General features: G+C 43.0%; 2 protein-coding genes across 2 annotated transcripts in view; both read left to right on the forward strand.

The window, feature by feature from the left end:
- cdc27 (cell division cycle 27) overlaps window positions 1–25,317 on the forward strand; it is a 127,365-nt gene that overhangs the window by 20,927 nt on the left and 81,121 nt on the right. The window lies entirely within an intron of this gene.
- LOC146982220 (somatotropin) lies at window positions 6,420–11,387 on the forward strand. The gene is made up of 6 exons (XM_085785347.1): window positions 6,420–6,432; window positions 6,861–7,003; window positions 8,099–8,215; window positions 9,453–9,596; window positions 10,036–10,185; window positions 11,303–11,387. The coding sequence occupies exons 1-6, from the start codon at window positions 6,420–6,422 to the stop codon at window positions 11,363–11,365; spliced, it is 630 nt and encodes a 209-aa protein (XP_085641473.1). The 3' UTR covers window positions 11,366–11,387.

The following is a 25,317-nucleotide window of genomic DNA, read 5'->3' on the forward strand; positions in this document are numbered from 1 at the left end:
CAGGGATGCACAACATCCTAAACTATATGTACATATTTTAGTTGGGGACATTAATATAATCCCCTTATTTTAAAGGCAATTTAAGTAAAAATTGGCACTACTTACCCCGCTCTCCCTACTGCCCAATAGGAGCTTAGCATGGACCAGTCAACAGCCAATCAGAGCTGGTTCAGTCTAATGTATTTCTTCTTCTTGTTTCTTTCATGTTTGTTTTGGATGAAGTTGGTTTGTAGCTTTCAGCTCTATTGATTCTTCACTTCACACCGAGCTGCAGACTGAAGTCGCTTTCACACTGGATCTGACGGCCAATAGGATTCTTCAACTGTGTTTTCATTATTTAAGAAAATAAACAAGTTTCTAATCCTGACACGACACGACGGTCACATGACCTCAACAACATTATCACATGACCTCTGACCTCTGGCTCCGGGTCAGTGATGAGGCGTCGTAACGACCTCGTCACCATGACAACAAGCTTCACATCTGACGTTCAACACTAAACAGACTTCATAACTTCTACTTCATTGGTCCGACCGTGGTCATGTGATGTGTCTGATGTCATTAAAGTTCAAGCTGAAAAACCTGTTGTTGTCATTGTTTACACCTGTTCATGGTTATTGTTGTTTATCATTCAGCCGCAGCCAATCACAACACTGCTGCTGCGTTGCCATGGAGACGGCAGACGGCAAACCGGACTGTAAAACTTGGAGGAGCCGGCGAAGAATACCGTCCAAAGTTGACATATTTTAACTTTTGACGGTATCCTCACTGTGACGTGGTTGCCTGGCAACGAGTGAAATGTGACGTGGTTGCCAGGCAACGAGTGAAACATGGCCGATATTGACGACGGTGGATTATATTGACATATTGCTGCTGTTTTCGTCTCTTTTTCATGCAAACACAAATAAGGGACACACAAACATCTTGGGAATGAATGAGTATGAGTATGGCGACATCGCCGTAGCAACATAGTGATGCGCGTGTATTGTTTTGCCGTCGTGCCGTCCCGTTGGACCGTGTGTTTGTTGTTACCGCTCCGTCCAGCAGCGTTGGCCGCCAGCCGGATTCATGTGAACGCAGCTAGAACTCCAGACGGTCGATCTGCTGGTGAAGGAAGATGTTGGCACTCAACAGATGTCCAGGAGGTGGAATCAGCATCTGCTGCCGTGGAGACTGCAGAGCAGTTGAGTCCTGACATAGAAAGAAGTATTGATCATCTGTCAAATAGCCGACTATTAAATATAATCACAACTAAAAAGAGAACTTTGTGTTCATTTTAGTTCATGAAAATGGTTATTTTAACCATTGTAATCATATTTTATGATGCAAAGATGAATTTCCACGGCAGTGGACAATAAAGACTTTCAATTCAATTCAAATAAGGTTCAAAATATCAAATTTGAGAAAAAAGTATAAAAAAAATAGTCAGAAAAAATGGAGACATATTTTCACCCAAGACGTCATATATATATATATATATATATATATATATATATATATATATATATATATATAGCGTGGCGCTACGTCGCCCTCTGCTGGACATAAACTGGAACAGCTCCAACCAGGGAAATACCTCAAACAGCCCATAATAATAAAAACATATTATAAACCCAGAGCAGAAAGAAGAGACTTCAGTCTTCAGGGTTCGACCTCAGCACACAGCGTGTGTGTGTGTGTGTGTGTGCATGTGCGTGTGCATGTGCGTGTGCGTGTGTGTGCGTGTGTGTGTGTGTGTTGCCATGGGGACGACATGATGGAAGTTAAAATGAATGAGTTTTTCTGCTGTGAATATTCAAACAAACAATGAGAAGGTGTCACACACACACACACACACACACACACACACACACACACACACACCTTGTTGTTTTACAGGATGAATGTTTATTAATAAACGATCTTCTATAGATCAGATGTTGTTGACTTTATTCATCTTCCTGTGATGTCACAGACTGAGCTCCAATCAGAGGGTTACCTTGGTTAGGGTTAACCCTAACCCCCTAACCCCAAAACACCAAACCCCTGTGATGTTTACACCGTGTTTACATGTTTACACCATGTTTACATGTTTACACCATGTTTACACCATGTTTACACCGTGTTTACATGTTTACACCATGTTTACATGTTTACACCATGTTTACACCATGTTTACACCGTGTTTACATGTTTACACCATGTTTACATGTTTACACCATGTTTACACCGTGTTTACATGTTTACACCATGTTTACACCATGTTTACATGTTTACACCATGTTTACATGTTTACACCATGTTTACACCATGTTTACACCGTGTTTACATGTTTACACCATGTTTACACCATGTTTACACCATGTTTACACCATGTGAACAGGCTCGTTCGAGATGAACTGCGCCTCGTCTGGACGGTCGGCGAGAGCAGGCGGCAGCAGCAGGGGGCGGTGACAGAAAGCTGCAGTCAAGTCGGACAGTTTCCAGCCGCCGTCAATACAAACAGGAAGTCACCAAAGTATATATTTCTTATGCAGTACTGCAATTGTCCAATAAATAACCAATATATTTCTCAGGATATAAGTTTGACTCAGTTTTTTAAGCAGTATAGGCCTACAACATGAGATTCATATAATCCAGCATTATACAACAACACGTAGTGTTTGCAGTCCTAACTAAGAGCCAAACAGCTCATGATCCGGTGCGTTTCCCATCATGCCCTGAGGCGGCAGGCGGTTGCAGTCGGTGGAGAGCAACTGCGGCGCCTGGCTCTAAAAACTGCGGCCGCCTTGATCTGGTGAGGTTATCGTTGCAGGCGCATGCATGACGTCAGAGCAAGTCGGGATCAAGTCGGACACAAATCTAACCGGCTGCATTGTGCGCTGGTCACCGGCGATCGATTCTGCGCACGCCTGGCTCATCTCGAACGCACCTATTGTCTCCTGAACAGGAAGTGAGCTCAACCTGTTCATCATGTTCAGGGCAGAGGACCAATCACAGCCGTGTTCAGGGACCAATCACAGCCGTGTTCAGGGCAGAGGACCAATCACAGCCGTGTTCAGGGCAGAGGACCAATCACAGCCGTGTTCAGGGACCAATCACAGCCGTGTTCAGGGACCAATCACAGCCGTGTTCAGGGCAGAGGACCAATCACAGCCGTGAGCGCCGACGCGTCAGAGAAGCGAGGTGAGAGAATCAAATCAAATCAAATCAATTTATCCATAAAGCACATTCAAAAACAACCAAAGTTGACCAAAGTGCTGTACCAAGTAGCCGTGGCTGGGACAGCCAGGATGAAAAAGACACACACAGACCATCTAAGAGTCCTTGGGTTGGAACCGGGGGAGAGTAGGTCACTAATGTATTGGGGGGCCAGGCCATGTAGTGCTTGAAAAACAAATAAAAGAACTTTAAACTCTGTGCTGTACTTGACGGGGAGCCGATGAAGGGATGCTAGTGTGGGTGTTATGTGTTCTTGCCTCCTAGTTCCTGTTAGCAATCTGGCAGCAGAATTCTGAACCAACTGTAAGCGGGATAGAGATGTCTGGCTGATACCTAAATAAAGTGAGTTGCAGTAATCCAGCCTAGAGGTAATCAAGGCGCTGGTAACTGTTTTAAGGTCAGAGAGGGAGAGAATTGATTTCAGTATGGCAATGTTTCCTAATTGGACAAAACAACTTTTCACCACAAAGTTTATTTGTTTATCAAATTTTAAATCTTGATCGAAGATCACCCCAAGATTTCTGGCATGGGTATGAAGACCTAAGTGATTTATTATACCTTTGGAGGAGTTTGGGGGGGCCAAAGAAGACCACTTCTGTCTTCCCATCATTTAATTGGAGATAGTTATTTACCAACCATAGTTTGACGTCTTGGAGGCAGTCAAGAATGGACTCCAAGGTGGAGTTGTTGCCATGACCTGGTTCGAGTGGAAGATATAACTGTGTATCATCAGCGTAGCAAAGATATGAGATATTGTGCTTTTGGAGAATGGAGCCTAAAGGGAGCAGGTGTAGGGTGAATAGGATGGGGCCTAAGATGGAACCCTGGGGTACGCCTCATGTGATTGGAGCGGGTGGCGACCCCCATTCCGACAGACCGCCATTCCGACGGTCTGCCAGTCCGACGGTCTGCCAGTCCGAAAATTCCTTCCGAGGGGCCGCTGTTCCGAATGTGTTTTATTTTGAAAATTGGGGGCCGTGAGAAACACAACGCAGAGAGAAACACGGCACGGAGGAAAACACGACGCGGAGAGAAACACGGCGCAGAGGAACAGATACGACATCGGCTACAGTCACGGCAGGCGGCGATGCTAACCGCTTCGCCAAGAGGTCGACAACCGCTTGGTGAAGCGGTTAGCACGTTCCTTATGGTGGAGTGAGTGCACATCCGTTACATCCGTCACATCCGTCACGTCCGTCACGTCCGTTACATTTGTTACATTCGTTACATTCGTCACATTCGTCACATCCGTCACATCGGTTACATTTGTTACATTCGTCACATCCGTCACATTTGTTACATTCGTCACATCCGTCACATTCGTCACATTCGTCACATCCGTCACGTCCGTCACGTCCGTCACGTCCGTTACATTTGTTACATTCGTCACATCCGTCACATCCGTTACATCCGTTACATCCGTCACATCCGTCACGTCCGTCACGTCCGTTACATTTGTTACATTCGTTACATTCGTCACATTCGTCACATCCGTCACATCCGTTACATCCGTCACATCCGTCACATCCGTCACGTCCGTCACGTCCGTTACATTTGTTACATTCGTTACATTCGTCACATTCGTCACATCCGTCACATCGGTTACATTTGTTACGTTCGTCACATCCGTCACATCGGTTACATTCGTCACATCCGTCACGTCCGTCACGTCCGTTACATTTGTTACATTCGTCACGTCTGTTACATCCGTCACATTCGTCACATCCATCACATCTGTCCCATCCGTTATGCCCTGTACACACTGTGCGATTTTGGCCGTCGCAGACGAAAGACGGCCGATCGTAGGAGAATCGTGGCGAAATCTTTGGTCGTAGCTCTAAATCGGCCGTCTTACGTTGCACAGTGAGACAGGTTCTACGACGGCCGTTGTCAGCGTCTTGCGACCAAAGACGACCTGTGATTAAATTCTGACAGTGTCAGAAAACTGCTACGACCTACGTTTACTAATCAGCTGATGGACGTCTATCAGTGGCGCAGGTCACAGGGACGAGCACTGATTTTCGAGTAAATAGTCATTAAATTAAAAAACGAATAGTTTATCTTGTCATCTCTGGAGAGGTGTATATATAGGGAGGGAGGGGGAGCACAACGATCATCGTACAGTCTGCACACGTCAAACTTGACATCGTAGCAAAGATTGTAAATTCCACGTCGCATAGTGTGTCATGCAACAGTCTTGTAAGACTGCTAAAATCGCACAGTGTATAGAGGGCATTACATCCGTCACATTTGTTACATTCGTTACATTTGTTACATTCGTCACATCCGTCACATCCGTCACATTCGTCACATCCGTCACATCCGTCATTCCTCTACTGTGATTTCGCTGTTGGTTCTAGTTTCCATCCTTGTTGTCTCTAACCCTAACCCCAACTCTAACTCTAAACTAACTCTAAAGGGGCGTTCACACCGGACGCGATAGAGGCGAATACAATCGCGTCAGACGCTTCATTCGCGCCGCTTGGTCATTTTGGATCATTCGCGTTATTCGCGCTAGACGCTCCGCCCGTTAATTTGAAAACCGGTCTCAACCCGTTCTCTTTCCACGTTGATCGTGGCTGATATCACCACCGTTGCTGCACTGTAGCTACTTGCTGTTGCTGTACAAGTCTCAGAAACACCAGAAAACCACCCGCCGTCGTGTCTGGGTTCACTGTGTGTGTGTGTGTTTTTTCACTCTGTGTAGAAGACGGCAGCGGTGCCACACACAGCTCATATACAATTATCTTCTCCTTCATGTTGGTCTGAGTGTAAACAACCGTACAGAGAAGTGACGTCGTCGGCTTGAACTCGTCACTGATTGGATGACGCAGCGCGATATACGCGAATGGAGCGTCTATCGCGCCGCGTCATCCAATCCGGTCTGAACGCCCCTTAACTCTAACTCTCTAACCCTCCTTGTTGTTGTTGTTGTGTCTCTTCAGAGGTTGAGGTGTTGAGCAGCGTGTTATCAATATGTACGTTCAGGCGTGTTTGTGTGTTTTCTGTTTCCACCACTTTGTCGTCACATGTTTTCACTTCTTTTATATTCTGTGAATATTATTAACACACACACACACACACACACACACAGGGCGGTTGTTTGTTTGGTTCATGTTTCTGTGGATGAATTTAACCAAGAGCTTCTCTGCTATAAAACCTCCAAACTCTGACCGGAGCTCAGTTGAAGCTGAACGAGTCAAACGAGTCAAGCAGCCATGTTGGACCGAGGTGAGACAAGAAGACCCTTTGATTTACTGATCAACCTCCACCTGTCTGTCTCTCTCACCTCCACCTGTCTGTCTCTCTCACCTCCACCTGTCTGTCTCTCTGACCACCTGTCTGTCTCTCTCACCTCCACCTGTCTGTCTCTCTCACCTCCACCTGTCTGTCTCTCTGACCACCTGTCTGTCTCTCTCACCTCCACCTGTCTGTCTCTCTCACCTCCACCTGTCTGTCTCTCTCACCTCCACCCGTCTGTCTCTCTGACCACCTGTCTGTCTCTCTGACCACCTGTCTGTCTCTCTCACCTCCACCTGTCTGTCTCTCTGACCACCTGTCTGTCTCTCTGACCACCTGTCTGTCTCTCTCACCTCCACCTGTCTGTCTCTCTCACCTCCACCTGTCTGTCTCTCTGACCACCTGTCTGTCTCTCTCAGTCGTTGTCCTGCTGTCCGTCCTGTCCGCCCCGTCTCTGGGTGTCTTCTCTCAGCCAATCCCCAACAACCAGCACCTGTTCTCCATGGCCGTCGGCCGCATCCACCACCTGCACCTGAGAGCACAGAGACTCTTCTCCAACTTCGTATGTCTTAATGTCTTAATGTCCTAATGTCCTAATGTCTTAATGTCTTAATGTCTTAATGTCCTCATGTCCTCATGTCCTCATTTCTTAGGGCGCTTTCACACCTGACCATTTGTTCCGAAACAGGGAGCGTTTTACGTCATAGATCGGTTCGTTTGGTCAGATGTGAACACAGCAATCGCGCTCGATGCGGAACAAAACAAGCGAGCCGAGATCGCTTGGGAGAGGCGGTCTTCGTTTCCATCCGAGCCCTGGAGCGGTTCGTTTGTAGTGAGAACGTAACCGTATCGGAACAAATTGACTGGTTACCTGGCAACCGGAGGAGGGGGACCACGGGCAACTGCCCCAAAAACATAATGGAGCATCAGCAGCGTGTCGTCTTGGCCTTTTAATAATGTACACAAAACAGAAAAGCCGGTGGCAAAAAGAAAAGAAAGACGCAAACTCAAGCCGTGAGTCCACCAGCCTTTCCAAGCTGACCCGCGGCGATCTGGGCAGAGCTCCGCAAACAACCCCTATAACTAGTCAAGCTACGCTGCCCGTTTACTAGAAAAAAAAAAGTCAAACTAGAGGACAATTCATCTGACATAAATGACACCTGCAACTGAAAACACAGCTTGACCAATATAACCTGACCACCCCTCTCCCTGTCTCTCTCTCTCTGTCTGTCTCTCTGGCAGTGACATGCTCTGTCATTCATTCACGTGTCAGCACTGAGACAGCGGACAGCGCGCTTGGTCACACATAGGCTAATAATAATAATAATAATAATAATAATAATGTAATAATAATGTATTAGACTACATTTGTAGCTATAGCACATTAAAGGCACACTTCAAGGTCTCGCCCCAGCCATAAACCAGTCAGCTTGGGCATTTTTTTTAATGTCCTAATGTCTTAATGTCCTAACGTCCACCACCTGCACCTGAGAGCACAGAGGCTCTTCTCCAACTTTGTATGTCTTAATGTCTTAATGTCTTAATGTCCTAATGTCTTAATGTCTTAATGTCCTAATGTCTTAATGTCTTAATGTCTTAATGTCTTAATGTCTTAATGTCCTAATGTCCTAACATCCTAACGTCCTCGTGTCCTCAGGAGAGTTCCCTGCAGAGCGACGACCAGCGGCAGCTCAACAAGATCTTCCTTCAGGATTTCTGTAACTCTGATTACATCATAAGTCCCATCGACAAACACGAGACGCAACGCAGCTCCGTGAGTATTGATCTGTTATCGGTGGCTGATTGATTGATTGATTGGTTCTAGGTGGCTGATTATGGGATGGCTGCTGCTGCCAGGACACTATGGTATTCCAAGGAATTCTCCTTCTTTCCTCTTCTTCCGAGGAAATCCTACTTCCCAAGGGCAAAATCTCCTCCACAATTTTTGCTCAATTGTCACCAAACTTGCTACAGAGCATCTCCAGACCATCCTCCACAAAACTGGTTTCTCAGATTTTTGATTTATCCAAAATTGAGCCTACAGTGCATGAAAATGTATGACTGTAAACACTGTAAACATATCATCCAATTCCTGCTAAATACATTTTCAATCTTCCTGAAAAAAATTGAGAATATTTTGGAGTCATGGTTGATGAAGTTTGACAAATATCAGAATTTTACCTCAAAAACTGAATTTTCTAGAACGTTTTGAATTCTGCTCTCATGGGAACAACTGCAGTCAATGTAAGAGTGGCATTTTTTACTTTTTCTCTTATGATGCAAAACACTTAGAGTTAAAAACAAATCACCAACATTTCCATGCTGTCTAGATATGTATTAACAGATTTTTGTTTAGAAACTCAATTTGTGACATTTTGACCATTTTTGAAATCTGCCTTTACATCAGCTGCTGCCTGGCTTTGACTCCCTGAGTCTATTAGAGAAGACACACGGCAGGTCTCACTCACAGACAATTAGCTCAGTGAGTTAGCTGCTGGTTCTTGGTGTTGGATAATGTGGGTTCAAGTCCCAACAAGGGAGTTGATGATAACACATCAAAATACCAGATGGTCTTTGTGAAACAAATGTACAAAGTCTTAGAGTTATTTAGTAGTAGATGTTTGACAAACATAGTTTAACTTTAGCTCAAAAACTGACTTTTCTTTTTACTGTGGTGTCAATCTGCCTGCGTGACAGTGAATGTCTCAGTCAGTTAGTGAAGCCACTGTTGAACTGCCACTCGTTAATTAGCTCAGTGCGATAGACAATGAACTTTGGTTCTAGAGGTTGTGGGTTCAATCCTCAACTGGTCCAACATGAACATTACAAGGTTCAACTGTCCTGTCTGTTGTTTGTTGCTCAGAATTCACCTAAAAACTACAGCCCGGACCGACCCATCGCTATGGGAACCATTGATTGACTTATTATCGGTGGCTTATTGATTGATTTATTATCGGTGGCTTATTGATTGATTGATTTATTATCGGTGGCGTATGATTGGCTGATTCCAGGTCCTGAAGCTGCTGCTGATTTCCAAACAACTGGTGGAATACTGGGAGATCTCCAGCCACTTCCTGCCCGGCGGTCCGGCCGAGCGCAACCAGATCTCCTCCAGACTGGCCGAGCTGAGGGAGGGAATCCAGATGCTGATCACGGTGACAACACACACACACACACACACACACTGAGCAGGACAGCATATGTGAGTATATTTCGATGGATATATGATATGTGTTATTATAATGTATATTCTGCAGAATTAATGTATATACAATATAAGTATGATGTGTTAGTAGATGTGTAATGATGTATACATATATGATATGTAGAAATGTGGGTAATAGGATTAGTATGTGAACAATTAATATAACGAAGTTAAGAAATGTAAACGCTCACTCTGCTTTTGTTTTGTTAGGTGAAGCATATCGCTCACTTGTTTTTTTGTTTGTAATTTTTATAATGTTTATGTTTTGTGTTTTCAACTGTATATTTGATACTGTTGGACCCCAGGAAGAATAGCTGTGGCTTTGCTGTAGCTAATGGGGATCTTAATAATAAACAAGCAGCTGTGTGACTCCCCCCCTGCTCCTGCAGACCAATCAGGACGGAGCGGAGCTCTTCTCCGACGGCGCCGTGCTGCCGCTCGCTCCGCCCTTCGGGAACTTCTTCCAGACTCAGGGAGGCGACGAGCTGCAGAGACGGAGCTACGAGCTGCTGGCCTGCTTCAAGAAGGACATGCACAAGGTGTGTGTGTGTGTGTGTGTGTAGGGTTAGATTGAATTGAATTGAATTGAATTGAATTGAATTGAATTGAATTGAATTGAAAACTTTATTGAACAACATTAGACAAGTGTTCAAAAGGATAAAAAACACAATAAAGCCCTTGTAAAGGCTTGTTTCCATTGTGGTCCTATTTGATGGTCGACGGTAGCTACACATGGATTTAAAACAAGGAAGACAAACACACAACACATGGACTAAAAACATGGGAGAGAGACACTAAGACACATAGACGACAACACTGAAGAGAAAGAACAAGATGAAACAGATAAAACAAGAGATTAGGTCCCAAACAGAAACAACAAAACATAAAATAGACACACAAACAAACAATACAATAATCTGGTGCGTCACGGCTCTTTTGATTTGATTTTTCGGTTGGCTAACCATTTTTTTATTGAGGACTTAAAAAGAAAGTAGGAGGAGCTAACAGCTTTAAGGTTTAGAGGAAGGCCATTCCACCAGAAGCTGCTGAGTAAAGGAAAGAAATCGTTCCCATACAGAGCCTGTAGTCAGTGGAGTGGAGCGCCCCCTGGAGCCTGTAGTCAGTGGAGTGGAGCGCCCCCTGGAGGCTGTAGTCAGTGGAGCGGAGCGCCCCCTGGAGGCTGTAGTCAGTGGAGCGCCCCCTGGAGGCTGTAGTCAGTGGAGCGGAGCGCCCCCTGGAGGCTGTAGTCAGTGGAGCGGAGCGCCCCCTGGAGGCTGTAGTCAGTGGAGCGCCCCCTGGAGGCTGTAGTCAGTGGAGCGCCCCCTGGAGGCTGTAGTCAGTGGAGCGCCCCCTGGAGGCTGTAGTCAGTGGAGCGCCCCCTGGTGGAGGAACTGTGTGTGTCACTGACTTTGGAGAAGTAGTTTACTAAATACTTTGGTGCCAGGTTATTTTTTATTTTATAAACTAAACACAGTTCGAGTTGAGAAACTCTCTGCTCCACTCTGAGCCACCGGAGGCTGGAGAAGTGGTGAGGATGGAGGTGTGTTCTGGGATGAAGTGATGATGTAATGATGATGTAACGATGATGTAACGATGATGTAATGATGATGTAACGATGATGTAACGATGATGTAATGATGATGTGTGTCTCTGCAGGTGGAGACGTACCTGACGGTGGCGAAGTGTCGTCTCTCTACAGAAGCCAACTGCACGCTGTAGCGCCGTCCAATCACAGCCCGGCTGTAGCGCCGTCCAATCACAGCCCGGCTGTAGCGCCGTCCAATCACAGCCCGGCGCTGGTGACCTCATCCTGGCTGTTGTTAAGCTCCGCCCCCCCTGTTAGCATTAGCGTTAGCCTCAGTCCAAACTGATGTCATGGTGATGTTGTTGTTGTCAACGTGTGAAATAAAGTTTGGTCATTCAGTCACTCGGTTCCTTCTTCATCTTCAGCTTTATGTTTATTTCCTCCTCTTCTCCCAGACCCTTCCTTCCTTCCTCCCTTCCTTCCTTCCTTCCTTCCTTCCTTCCTCCCTTCCTTCCTCCCTCCCTCCCTCCCTTCCTTCCTTCCTTCCTTCCTTCCCTCCTTCCTCCCTCCCAGCCTTCCTTCCTTCCTACCTCCTTCCTTCCTTCCTTCCTTCCTTCCTTCCTTCCTTCCTTCCTCCCTCCCTCCCTTCTTTCCTTCCTTCCTCCCCTCTTCTCATTGTCATTGTTATAAAAACAACAATGAAAGGCAGTTTAGGAACTACTCATGGCAATTAAACATTCAGACATCCAAAGAAAATATAATAAATAAAACTGTAGTGGTAATCTAACTACAAAATATAATAAATGACACTTTATTAACTTTCAATCCTTAAAAAACCTACATAGAACTAATGTTGATTTAGTGAAACGCTCGAGATAAAAAGTTCTTTGTTTTTTCTTTTACAATCAATCCTCTCGATCAACAACCAGAGCTCACGTTGTTTTGCAGCTGCTACAGAATCGATGTGCTCGTCTTCTGCGTCAGCATCATAAACACTAATAGACCTAAAATAAAAACTAAGAACTAAAAACTATGGATCTAATTACTCCGCAATCATATTGTTCTTCCAATAAAACAGTACGCTTATGTGCAGTAGGATTAAAGCAGAAGTCAGGTGAATGTTTGTGTTAATCTAAGTCTTAAATAGTTGTATCTTCCGACAGCAATCACTTCTATAGAGTGTTTGGTCTGAAACACGGGTCTGTCAGTCACTCTGCTCTGCTCTGAGCCCAGGAGAAAACTTTCCTTGTATCCTACAACCTTTATCCAATGAGGAGAGAGAACGGCATAAAGGGGCAGTCCTCTCTGTGTGTGCAGCCAAGGGATGCGCCTGAATGTGGTGACGTAGGGACGAGGACCAATAGATCCATGACGAGGGCGGGGGCTGCTAACTCCATCTGCTGACAGGAAGTTAGACAAAACCACCGGATCGCTTACTGATAGCTTTAATTGTTTTTTTTAATGAAAAACTACCCGTTATTACTCAACCGTTCCACTTCAGACTGATAGTACTCGACCTCAGGATGACATCCAGAAAATATCAAGTCAATCTGATGTGGCATTTCAGAATAAAAGCCCTCTGAACTTTTAAATTTGACTGTAGCCTACTCTAATACGACCTTTAAAATACTCTGTTATAAACTGTTTTCTTGTCTGTAACAACATCTCCGTCCTGGGTGAGGGATCCCTCCTCTGTTGCTCACCCTGAGCTTTCTCCTGGTTTTCCCTGTTAAAAGGGTTTTCCATGGAGTTTTTCCTCAGTGGATGTGAGGGTCTAAGGACTGTTTTCAAATCGTCATCAATACATTGTCAGTATTTCCTCTGTACTCTGTTTTATTTATGTAATATCATGTCTGACCACTTGGGGGCGACAGACTGCGCTTCCTGCTCACATCTTTTTATTTTATTTTATTTTTTTAACAAACTTTATTATCAAATTTGAAACATACAAACATGACATTATACAAACATGAAACAACACTTAAGTACAGAGAGTGCATAATACATATAGCAGAGCTTGACAAAAATAAGAAAATGAAATAATAAATAAAATGAATAAAAATTAAAAATACAATGTATCCATATGCATATCCAGAAGGATGATTGTGAACAACTAGAAAAAGAAAGCATTTCCTGAAGAAAATGCGTGTGAATGCTGAAAGCAGCTGAACGCTGTTGCTGAAGCAATGCTGAATGAGCTGAAGAAATTGTTGAATCAATGCTAAATTAGTTGACGAAACTGCTAAAGCAATGTTGAAAAGACTAATGCTAGAGTAGAGTAGAGTAGAGAGTAGAGGAATACTTTATTCATCCCTAGGAGGGAAAAAGCTGAAACATATAACTTGTAGTATGAGATGAATGCCTTTTTAAAGGTAAAAAGCAGTAGAAATGCTAAAGGGAGAAGAAAACATTGAAATCCTGCATGTTTAAATGTAATGGTTAAATAGTTGAAATCTGCAGCTCACCTGACAGGAAGGATCAGGATATCAATGAAGCAATATCTGAAGAGTAGAACTTGTATGCAGGAGGCTGAATGACATGAAATGGAGGAAAAAATACCAGAAATGTGTAAGATAAGTGTACAAAAATGTATATACCTACTGAAAAATGTGTGTGTTGAGTGTGTGTACACACTCGCGGTCATTTCAACACTGTACATTAGCGCATTTATCTATATCCCTCAGTCTAGCGCGCCTGTGTGTGTGTGTGTGTGCGCCTGCATGCGAGAGAGAGAGCGAGAGGAGGGCCTGACTGACAGAAGAGGTGAGAGCCGGTGCTGTTAAAAAAAAACTTTTGTTTTCTGTGCAAGACTATGGTAAACACTTAATCGCCCGGGCGTTTAATTGAACCGGCGTTTATTCTGCCAAATGAGGTCGGACCCTGTTACAACCAAAAACGTAATAACTGCCAAAAACGTAATAACTGCCAATAATGTAATAATTTTGGCCATTTCAAATGTAATAAAGCCAATAGTGTAATAATGTGCCAATAATGTAATAAAACTTTTGAGCCAATAACGTAATAACTTTTTGCCGATAATGTAATAAGGCATTACATTATTGGCTGGTTATTACGTTATTGGCCTGGTATTAAAAAAAACCTTTCAAAATGTAATAACTGGTGCCGATAATGTAATAATACATAAAAACTAGAAAATTTATTTTGCCATCTCTGTCAACATGGGAATCAAACCCACGATCTTAAGGTCAAGACAGAGCTGATCAGACAGACACATGATCATCTTTCTATAAGCACTGATATGGAGGAGCTGTAACCACATTAGGTTAACTGTGTGTGTGTGTGTGTGTGTGTGTGTGTGTGTGTGTGTGTGTGTGTGTGTGTGTGTGTGTGTGTGTGTGTGTGTGTGTGTGTGTTTATCTTGTGTAATAGGGCCAGGACTCAATTAAAACAATTAATCTAATTAATTAGAGGCTTTGTAATTAATTAATCGCAATTAATTGCATTTTAATCGCATATAAATATTTGACCTGAGAACAGTGAGAAACATTTTTTTCACATGGATTTTAGTATACCATTGAATGACTGAATAGCTTAAGCAACAAAACATTGTTTTTTTTTTTCAAGGTGGTACTTAACCTAGACCAACATGCAAATTATCGATTAATTCATTAATCTATATTTGATACAGATTTAAATGGTCTTTCCTGCCAATACACTATGATGATTACTGTAGTATTTAACTAGGCTACATAAATCACAATAGCATAAACTGATTTGTTGAACGGACCAGGTGATGGGCTGACTGGTCCTGTCTAACTTCTGTGTACTGGGTGTCATTGTGCAGGGTGTTAAGGCAGCCTTCCTCCACTGCAGTCCCTATGGTCCTGGACCCTCTGGCTGGTGGGGTGGGCTGCTTTCAGCTGGGGGGGACTCTATCAGCTGCTCCCACCAGAGGCATTTGACGCATTTGACACCAACAAGGTTTAACTTTAAAACCAGATTAAATCATGGTTTAAGTTTAAATTCTGTTGCAAGTTAACTGTGTTTTAATCACATGAAGGTGTGTGTGTGTGACTGTAATCACATGAAGCTGGCTCTAGAGTCTGTGTGTGTGTGTGTGACTGACTTGACACATAGTTAGTTAGTAGCTGCATCCTGTGTCAGTCTGATTTAGCTGTGTCTGTGTTTATAAACATTTAAACGAGCGCCAGGTGGATTGTTTATGAAGTTAACGAGCTCTGGCCTGAGGATCAAAGAGGTTACCACGGCGATAGGGGCCCCCGCAGGCTGAGACAGACAGAAACGTGGAGAAAAAGAGCCATTTTCTGCCTCTGCACCGGTCTCACATTTAGGCTTAGCATGACAAAACGGTAACTCCTATCAGAACAAAACACAGATCAACGTTGCTCTAAGGACTTACTGAAAATTTTGGTACGATTTGGTGTTTCTACAGTAAATATTTTGGCGACGCTGGCAGTTTTAAAACATCAGGCCGTTCTGCTCCTCTCAGAAAATATTTGTATTGGACTCAATGAGGAGCAGAGACAGACGTGGCCGCACTTAGAGGCTCCAAGTTTAAATTCTGTAAGTCTCTCTGATATTTTGAGCAGATGATGAGTGACAGAACAAGTTTGTCTTACAAATTCTGAAAAAATTATGTGTGTAGAGTGTAAATTGTGGCCGGGCCGAGTTTGGAAAGAGAAAAAATCTGGAGTTTTTCTGGCATCTCTCCCACTCTAACCGATGATGTCACGCACTCTGACATGAACATTCTGTCCAATACACACCCATTATAATCTCATAATTTCTCCAAAAATGATCATGGTCATTGATCATGGATTGATCAAAAACTATATGACCTATCAAAACGTGGAGTAATACGCCAATACACAAGACTTGTGTCTACTGTTTAAAGTTTAAATGGAGTCTCTAGGTGAAAGTATGCCTGAGCAGTAGACGTTTGTTAAACTCCAATGATTGGTCTTTTTCGCTCTTTTTTTCCCGTCCGTCCCATGGACTTACATGCAAAATTTTGCGCAGTTTTGCCCGGGCACTGGTCCCTGCAGCTGTTTCATAGCTGTTGGGACCAGTGCCCGGTGCGATTGCCCGTGGCCCTAACTAGAAGAAGAGGGAGGAAGCCTCAGGACGCTTGTAACACACCTCTGTTGCTGCAACTGTTAAAGGGATAGTTCAACATTTTGGCAAATTGGCCCATCGCCATGATCCCCCTAGTAATAGCAGTAGGTTCGTTACCTTTAATTGTTGGTCCAAGCTGCTTTTAGATCGGGGGAGAAGAATACCGAGCGGCGCAGCTACGCTACGGAGGCTAATGGAATTTCTTGGTTTTGCGCATCAAACTCAGCAAATACACAACCAAAAAACTCAAAAACGCTGTGGTGGACAAGTTGTGACCTGCACATTCACCACGCTATGAGATAATAGCGGAAAGTTAAGAGATGGAGTTGTTTCAGAGGCAAAGTCGGACTTTACACTCTAGACGGCTGCTCGGCGGAGTGATTTCAAAAGCGCCTGTTTACTGCAGATACCTGTACGTCCGTCAAGAAAACTTGAGAAGAGTGTGATCATGGCAGACTTTGAGTTTGACGACGAGGATGACTTTTTATCCAACGGAGACCCACAGCCGTATTTATTTGAGCCGGAATACACAGAAGGAGAGCTGCAACTTTTGGAAGAAGAGAGAGCGAGAAGAGAGGCTGAGGCTGCTGAACAGCCAGGAGCTGAGGAGAGACTCAGGGCCGGCATGAACTGGTGGTGTAATTGTGGGGCATGCGAACCTATGCCTACAGAAATGGAGTGTCTGTGCTGTTGTGATTGGCATCTCGTGCTACCGTCACTTGAAAGGCTTCATCTATCTGCCTCTGGTGAAGATAGCACAAGCACAACATGTGTCACAACGATGGAGGATTTTGCTGCCTTGTCAAACCCTGCTGTGGTTGAAACATTTTTCCACTTGCCAAAAATCAACTGGAAGAAGCGACCCAGGCCGGCCGGAGCAAATGGACAGTTGTCCGTGGAGTAAGTAATTTATCTTGATAAATCACACACAGTATTATTGTATTGTATAAATAAATTGTGTATCACTGGACAATAATTTCATAATGGTTCTGTTATTTGTTAGTTGATTCATTCAAGTGTTTTTTTTTTTCTCAGCCAGTACAGATTGGTGTCCTACCGCATAGTGCTGGAGTGGGGCCTGAGGGGAGAACAGCTGGGACAAGGGAACAGAAGACCCCTGCCATCATGTGTGGTCGTTGCCATTCGCCGGAGATACCCCTCAATAACTGGAAGCTACACAGGATTCAAAGAGGCAGAGGATGCAATGGACTTGTTGTAGTGACCCCTGTATTTACCACTTGTTTTTCCTTTTAGTTATAATACATTTATACATAATATAATTCATCCCCTCTCCTGTCAAGGTATTGTCATTATTTCCCCACACTGTTGAATATCTGACTTTCCACAATAAACCTTTTTTGATTGTACTTTGAGTTTTTATTCATGTACAGTTATATAAAAGATAACTACACCTGATCTGCAATATCTCAAGTAGTGTTATTTCTAAATCTTCAATTAGTTTTGTGACCACATGCTGTAAATCTCTGTGAAGGTAACAAATGCGTATGCATGGCAGATTAGCATAAATAACAGACCAAATCAGAATACACAAGCCGAACTTTATTTACAATATGCACATGTTATGTTTTTGGTGGAGGGAGGTGAATCAGCAGTCCTGATATAATGATGTACATTACATGATGCCTGCCACAATAATTATATTGTTTACCAGTCACCAAAATATTGCCTTCAGTAACTTATTGCTCTGTTGAGCCTTTGTATCTGGAAGTGTGGGTGGCTATGACATGCTCCTTGTTGGGTTTCAGTATAGGAGCGATGTTGGCAGGCAGATGAGGGACTTGGACACGTGATGAGGGGTCCCGGAAGATGACTGTGGTGTCCAGCCGTCTTTGTAATACCTGTTCCATCAGTTCTTCTCTGAATAATTGGGTAGTGGCTTCATAAATTGGTCGGGAAATCCATTGCTTTGACTGCCTTTGAAATACAACGTTGTGTCTCGGAAGGCCTGAAATGATATAGCATGATAGAGACATATATCTGTGTCTGTTATAATTATGACTTGTAGACTAAATTATTTATGGTATAGCTATGGTACATACTCAGGGCATATTACACATCACTCTTTTTTCTCTTTTATTCTGGGAATTTACCTGCAGCAGTCGTAGCCTGTTCACGCTTTGTGTTGTGGTTTTCATTGTGGTCAAGTATGGCCAGCATTGTCCGCGCCTGCATCGATGAATACTCAAAATGTAGTCTCTTGGGAGTATACTTGAGAAGGGCATTATGAAACACCTCCAGTTGTCCTGTAAAAACATAATTGGTATTAGAAAAAGGAAAATATTAGCAATGTACTACATGAACACTTACTAGAGAGGTTTCTTATGTTTGGCATTGTGGAATAATAACTTTCATAAGCAAAAAAAAAAGAAGATAAATAATGGGGATGTAAACTAACGCTAGTGTAGTTTGTAATAATATTTTAACCCCCTTTATACTGTCAGTCAGTTTGAGTCATTTCTCTCACACACACAGTATCAACATATTTCAGTGAGCACATTATACTCATTGATAGACATACCTGTGTGTTTGAACAGCGTCATGTGTTCCAGGTCTTGGAGGAGGCGTTTACTCATTACCACATCATGAAGGGCTTTATAGGCTGGCGAGTCTTTGGTCAACCATTTTCTGTTCCTCTGCTCTTCCGGTGACAGCTCTTTGTGGTAACATCTGTGTTGTATGCCATCTTCTTCCCAGCGATGTACCCCAGTGATATGCAAGAGAAGTGACTTCCATCGTCGGATCAACTCCTGACAATAACATTATAGCACATGCAGAATTCATTTTAGAGTTACCATAACATTTTTTGTGAATTATCCATTAGAACGAAGTAATAGTATAATCATTGCTTGTTATAAAACAGATGCACGCTAAATGGTGTTATTGTTGCATTATATCAAGTACTGCATTGGTTAGTTGCTCAAGACCAATATGTTGCTCAGCCATCTGCAACAAGGTGTGTGTCTTTGTGTGTACCTCTTTATCTCCTTTGGATGAGCTACAGCACCACCACATGTGATTGGTAATACTCTTCACCCAGGGACCAAGGTCCTTGCAGTCCCTGTGATTAGATGCTAAAACCAATTTCTTCTTTATTCCTAAAGTAATGGATGAAAAATATGGTTGAATAATGAAATTTCCCTTCAGAAAAGGCATACAATACTTTTAGTGTTTGAGAACAAATTGCCCAGGGGTTGTGCTCTAAAACCTGATATGATACTTTAGAATTACACTCACCTTTTGATGTATGCCATGGATCAAACTCGTGTTTTATATTTGCATACGACTCTCTCATAATTTTCCTGATGGAGGGATGTCTGTCAGTGGTGACAACCTTCACATCAATCCCTTCATCCAGAAGCCTGTCCAGTCCTTTCTTGAAACCCAATGGCTCCATTGCAACTGAATTTTTGGCCTGGGTCACCTAGGGGATGAAGCAGGGATAAATGTTTAGTGGCAGTTACATTTTAGACATGTTTTACTTTCACAGTAGCTGTAGTATTTTGTCTGTTGTTGTGCTCAGTTTTTTTTTTACCTGAATCAAATCAAAAAGGATAATCTCATTGGTTGAGTCATCTAAGAAGGAGTAGGTGGTGTATTTGCAGGAATGGCCTGGGCTGTCACTTCTCCCATCTCCGCAGACCTGGACACCTTCACCATCGATAGTCTGTCCAATGAGCCTAGCTAGGATACCATTCTGCTGTTTCCTGTATGCTTCTTCGATGACTGGAATCAGGTAGCTGGACTGTATACTGTAATATGTTGTTTTCTGGGGTAGTTGAAGGTTCAAAAGTGATGCCCATTCAGAAATTTGTGTGTAGGTTTTACCAGTGAATAGTGTAGCTGCTGCTGTAAGAAGGTTGTTTTCAGCCATCCCACATACATTTGGACAGGACTCCCACTTTCCAGAGTGACCATTGTTGCAATTCCATGTTATTTTTATTCTGCTTCCAGATGTGTTGATTTGTATGTGTGGTTCAGACAGGGCATCACCGCAAGTAGTGCATTTCTGAAATAGTTCCATGAGTTTGGACTCATTCACGATCCATTTCTTCTCAGCCCATCCTGTCAGTTGTTCTGGAATACTTGCTGAGCTTCCTGAGCTTTTCTCTGAGGTGGAACAGCTTGGAGGTACAAAGCTGGAATCTGCACGATCAGTGGCTGGCGCAGATGACATGCTGATGTCCAGGGCAGAAGACTCTTGACTGACATCCATCTCACATGCTTCCATTTCACTCGTTTCCTGCTGTAAAACCAACAAGACAGTTTTTAATTTTCTCCCTCACAAATGTTTACTACACTAGCTGCAGTTCACCACTATTATTTATCAGGCTATGAACAAACAAATATCTGCCAGCTTTAGTGTTACATTTCATTGTATTCTGGATAAGTATCAAATACATGAGAAAAATGGAATTGAAATGTAATGTAACAAGTAGATTTTACATTGTTTTCATACACTCACAGGAAAATATAGCCTTGTTTGTGCCTTGCATGAAGTCACCATGGTGGACAAGGATCCAGTGTCCTGCAAAGAAATGGATTTCAAATATGGCTAAATCGTCACATGACAGACATAAAATCATGACATGAGAATAGATTATTTGGCCCACCGATCGCCTTGTCCAGCTTGGTGCCAGTGCAAGATATTTTCCTGATCTGGAGGGCTTTGACCGTGGCTCTGTCTGCTCAGGACTGGTAAGCAGTAAAGTTGCCAGGTGTCCCTCGGTAGGATGTGCTTTTTTGGGGGTTGATTGTGGTACAGCAGCTAAAAGACTCACAGCACCCTCCACTTGTAGGTCCTGTTGGACCTCTCTCTCCAAACTCTGAACAACAGACGATTGATCAAAAAAGAAAAGAAAAAAGAAATGGATAAAAGGTTTATTTTTTTATACACATAATGCTTTTCTTTCTTTCTCACCCTTTCAACATCATATGAAAATTATAATGCCATCTTATGAGTATTGAGATACATAGCATGAAGGAAATATTTTGACACCAGGTAAATAAAGGGATTTGACTGCATTAGACTGCACTGATGTACACAAACTGGCTCACCACATTCATAAAAAGGGGAACATGCTAACTACACACTCCTCACTTTTCCAAAAATGAGAAGTAATGACAGTCACTTCACTAACTTATGTGCTCAAGCACTTATTCATAAAGACAACAACAAAATGTGTATTTTAGTGTCATTCACCCTGCTAGGCAGTTGTAGGCTAGGCTAATGTTACTCAACATAAAGCTATAGCAGAGAGATTAGTGAGTGAAAAACAGCAGTCACTTACCATGTCTGCTTGCTCTGTAATATTGACGGATGGTATGGCAGTATTGCTCAAGTACACTCCAGGCTTTCCTCGGCGTGTCTTCCCGTAGTCCTCGGGGAGAAAGTGGTCAGAGCACACAAACATTTGCCCGACCACTTCTACAGGAGTGTTGGGATCGATGTCCAGCACTGTCAGCCATTGTTTCATCCTGTCTTCATCTGTCGTTGGTACATGGTGAAACTTGACGCTGCTCCATTTTTTCGGCTTGTTACAACAACCTTTTACTATGCACGTGTAAACCATGATTAATGCACGACACTCTGAAAAAAATTCGAATTAATTCTAATACGCCCCGCGATGATAGTCCAAGTCCAGTCGAATCCAGGTAAATCCTACCTACGGCTACGGCACTGGCTGAGGTGCGCACACTGTGTCCCTCCGACCAGTGGTTCACTGAAGAAAGTAGTTCCGAGTATTTGCTTCACTTCTCTTAATATATAGCTAACTTTCCGCTATTATCTCATAGCGTGGTGAATGTGCAGGTCACAACTTGTCCACCACAGCGTTTTTGAGTTTTTTGGTTGTGTATTTGCTGAGTTTGATGCGCAAAACCAAGAAATTCCATTAGCCTCCGTAGCGTAGCTGCGCCGCTCGGTATTCTTCTCCCCCGATCTAAAAGCAGCTTGGACCAACAATTAAAGGTAACGAACCTACTGCTATTACTAGGGGGATCATGGCGATGGGCCAATTTGCCAAAATGTTGAACTATCCCTTTAACCAATCAACAAATAGATTACTACTGAAACCAGCTGTTGGAGATCTAAAATTAAATCTCTGCAGGGTTCATATGTCTAACTTTGTTTTTCATGTTTGAAAATTAAAAACTACATCAACACATTGAGCATACAGGCCCCATGTTGGATAAGTGACGTTTCAAAGTTGTTGTTGTTTTTTTGTTTTTTTTTACAGTAATGATAAAGCAGCTTTAGGTTCTATATACTGTGAAAGTCTAAAGGTAGATGTTTGTATTGCTCCATATTTTTTTTTACATTTGTGAATGAGTGAAAGCTACTTTTCATTTGAGAAGGAACAGTTTTAATTTAATTTTGATTGTTCATGTTCTATCCTGTGTATTGTACACTGCACTTCAGATTTTGGGATTAGAAATAAATAATAATGCTAGTCCAGGAAAATATATGGTGAATTCATTTGACACCTCAACACCCTCAACGAGACACTGATTTTATGGTATATGCATGGTACACATGAAAAATTGCCCGTTTAGACAAGAATATCTATGAATATCTATTTGGCTAAAGAGGGGAAAGACCACACAATTATGAGAGAGAGAGAGAGAGAGAGCATATCTTGGATGAATAAGTAGGTAAGACAACTATATGTCATCCACTAACTGCCCAAAAACTGCAAAAAAAAACCTTTATTTCCAAGAGCTGCTGTCATTTTTATGTATTATTACATTATCGGCACCAGTTATTACATTTTGAAAGGTTTTTTTTAATACCAGGCCAATAACGTAATAACCAGCCAATAATGTAATGCCTTATTACATTATCGGCAAAAAGTTATTACGTTATTGGCTCAAAAGTTTTATTACATTATTGGCACATTATTACACGATTGGCTTTATTACATTTGAAATGGCCAAAATTATTACATTATTGGCAGTTATTACGTTTTTGGTTGTAACAGACCCCGGCGGCTATTAGAGCACAGGCGCGTATTTGCACGAGGGCGATCATTTGGTCATCTACGGTAGTTGAAAAGAGAAAAACAATAGCAGGATTGTCCCGAAAAAGCTGCACATTTTGATATATGAATTGTTGAAATAGCACAAAGTATGAAGGAGCAGAAAACTGCAGAAAAAGAGCGGAAGAACTTGAATAATAAGTTTAACGATTTGAATAACAATAGTGTGAATGTTCGGCTGAACTCGGCTGAACTCGGCTGTTAACGGTCGGTGTGTTCAAATCTTCGGCTGCAGCTCCTCCAGGGTTCAAGAGAAGCCGCAGCCGAGAGAAAACAAACAACCAGCAGGAGAAACAGAGAACCGACAGACAGACAGACAGAAGGAGTATCGGGCCGGGATGACGGCGTGCCCCGTGTGTCAGCAGCGGAGAGGCCGGCTGGAGCAGCGCTGAGGCCGGGTAGAAAGCAGCGGAGAGGCCGGCTGGAGCAGCGCTGAGGCCGGCTCAGAGCAGCCCGGCTGGAGCAGCTAGTCCTCGGCTCTGCTCCAGCAGATATATTGGTCATCACTGACCACTTTACCAAGTATGCAGTGGCTGTGCCAACTCCCAACCAACGAGCACGCACTGTGGCTAAGAGCCTCTGGGAAAATTTCATTGGTCACTATGGGTTTCCTGGAAGGTTGCACAGTGATCAAGGTCCTGACTTTGAATCAAAGACCATAAAAGAGCTCTGTGATCTCACTGGCACGAAGAAGGTGCGGACCACCCCGTATCATCCAAGAGGGAACCCGGTTGAGAGGTTCAACCGCACTCTTCTCCAAATGCTTGGAACATTGAGTCATAACGAGAAACAGCATTGGAAGGACTTTGTGAAGCCTCTTGTTCATGCTTATAATTGCACAAAACATCATCACATCTGTTACATCCGTTACATCCGTCACATCCGTCACATCCGTCACATCCGTTACATGAGCTTGGGTAAAACAAATTTAGTTTCTATGTCATTATCCAAACCTGCACATATTTTGTATTTTTTTTTTTAGATTGTCCCACTTCTTTTTAGCCTGGTGGGGCTCCACTTTCTCCTCCAGGCCCATTTTCTGCAGGATTGTTCTAAACAAGACAGAAGCATTGACAAAAAGTAAACACACAAGACCACATAACAAATATGTAAAGATTCATCAGTGACATCAGACAGACAAAGAATTCCCACCCCCATCCTAAAACAACGTGATATATATGATATATATGATATATATATACTTTGATCTTTGTACAGGATTTGGGTTCATTTATTTAACTTTTATATACAAATATGTATAGAGAACAAATGGGCTATTTACAGTATTTATGCCTCAACAGTTACCTCCATCCAACTGTGGCCGTATTTTTGGCCCCAGTGAAAAGGTGGTCGTTCTGACCACGCAGTTTAATGAGCTCCTCAGTCTGCTCCTTGCTCCCTACAACACGACGACATGTAAAGCACATTTCCTGTTATGTCAACAGTTAAAATGATTGTACGATATACTAACTATATCAGCTGTAATAATGATCATACGGTTAGCTCTGTATTCAATTCAAACGTTTACAGTTTTACAGGCTAGAAATACAGCGGGGCTCACAACTCATCGTTGGCTTTATTATGCTCAGCTGCATTCAGCTTTGGGCGCAGGAGAGGAGCGAACTGCAGCCTACACAACTCAACAACAAGAACAAATTAACCTGATGTGAGGTATACCTACAACATATCCAAAGTTAATAGGATATAAGTTACCATCCTCTATCTTTAGGCTTTAACGTTACTTTTAAAGACTAACGTTAACTGAGCTCCTCGTATCTTTTTTTTTTTTCTGAGCTCCTAGTATCAACAGGTTAACGTTAGCCTTAAGCTACATCACGTAGCTGGTCCTACATTCCGGTGGCTACGTATTAGCATTATTAACTTCACGTATTTTAACAGTCAAATATGTTATAAGGCCCCTTGAACTTCTGGCGTTAAGCAAAAACTCGTTACTTACATTTAAATGTGTATTCGGCACTGCTGCCGCTGCCGCC

This window comes from Trachurus japonicus, chromosome 8, assembly GCF_045865225.1.
Source record: "Trachurus japonicus isolate A0001 chromosome 8, Traja_1.0".
Classification (NCBI taxonomy): Eukaryota; Metazoa; Chordata; class Actinopteri; order Carangiformes; family Carangidae; genus Trachurus; species Trachurus japonicus.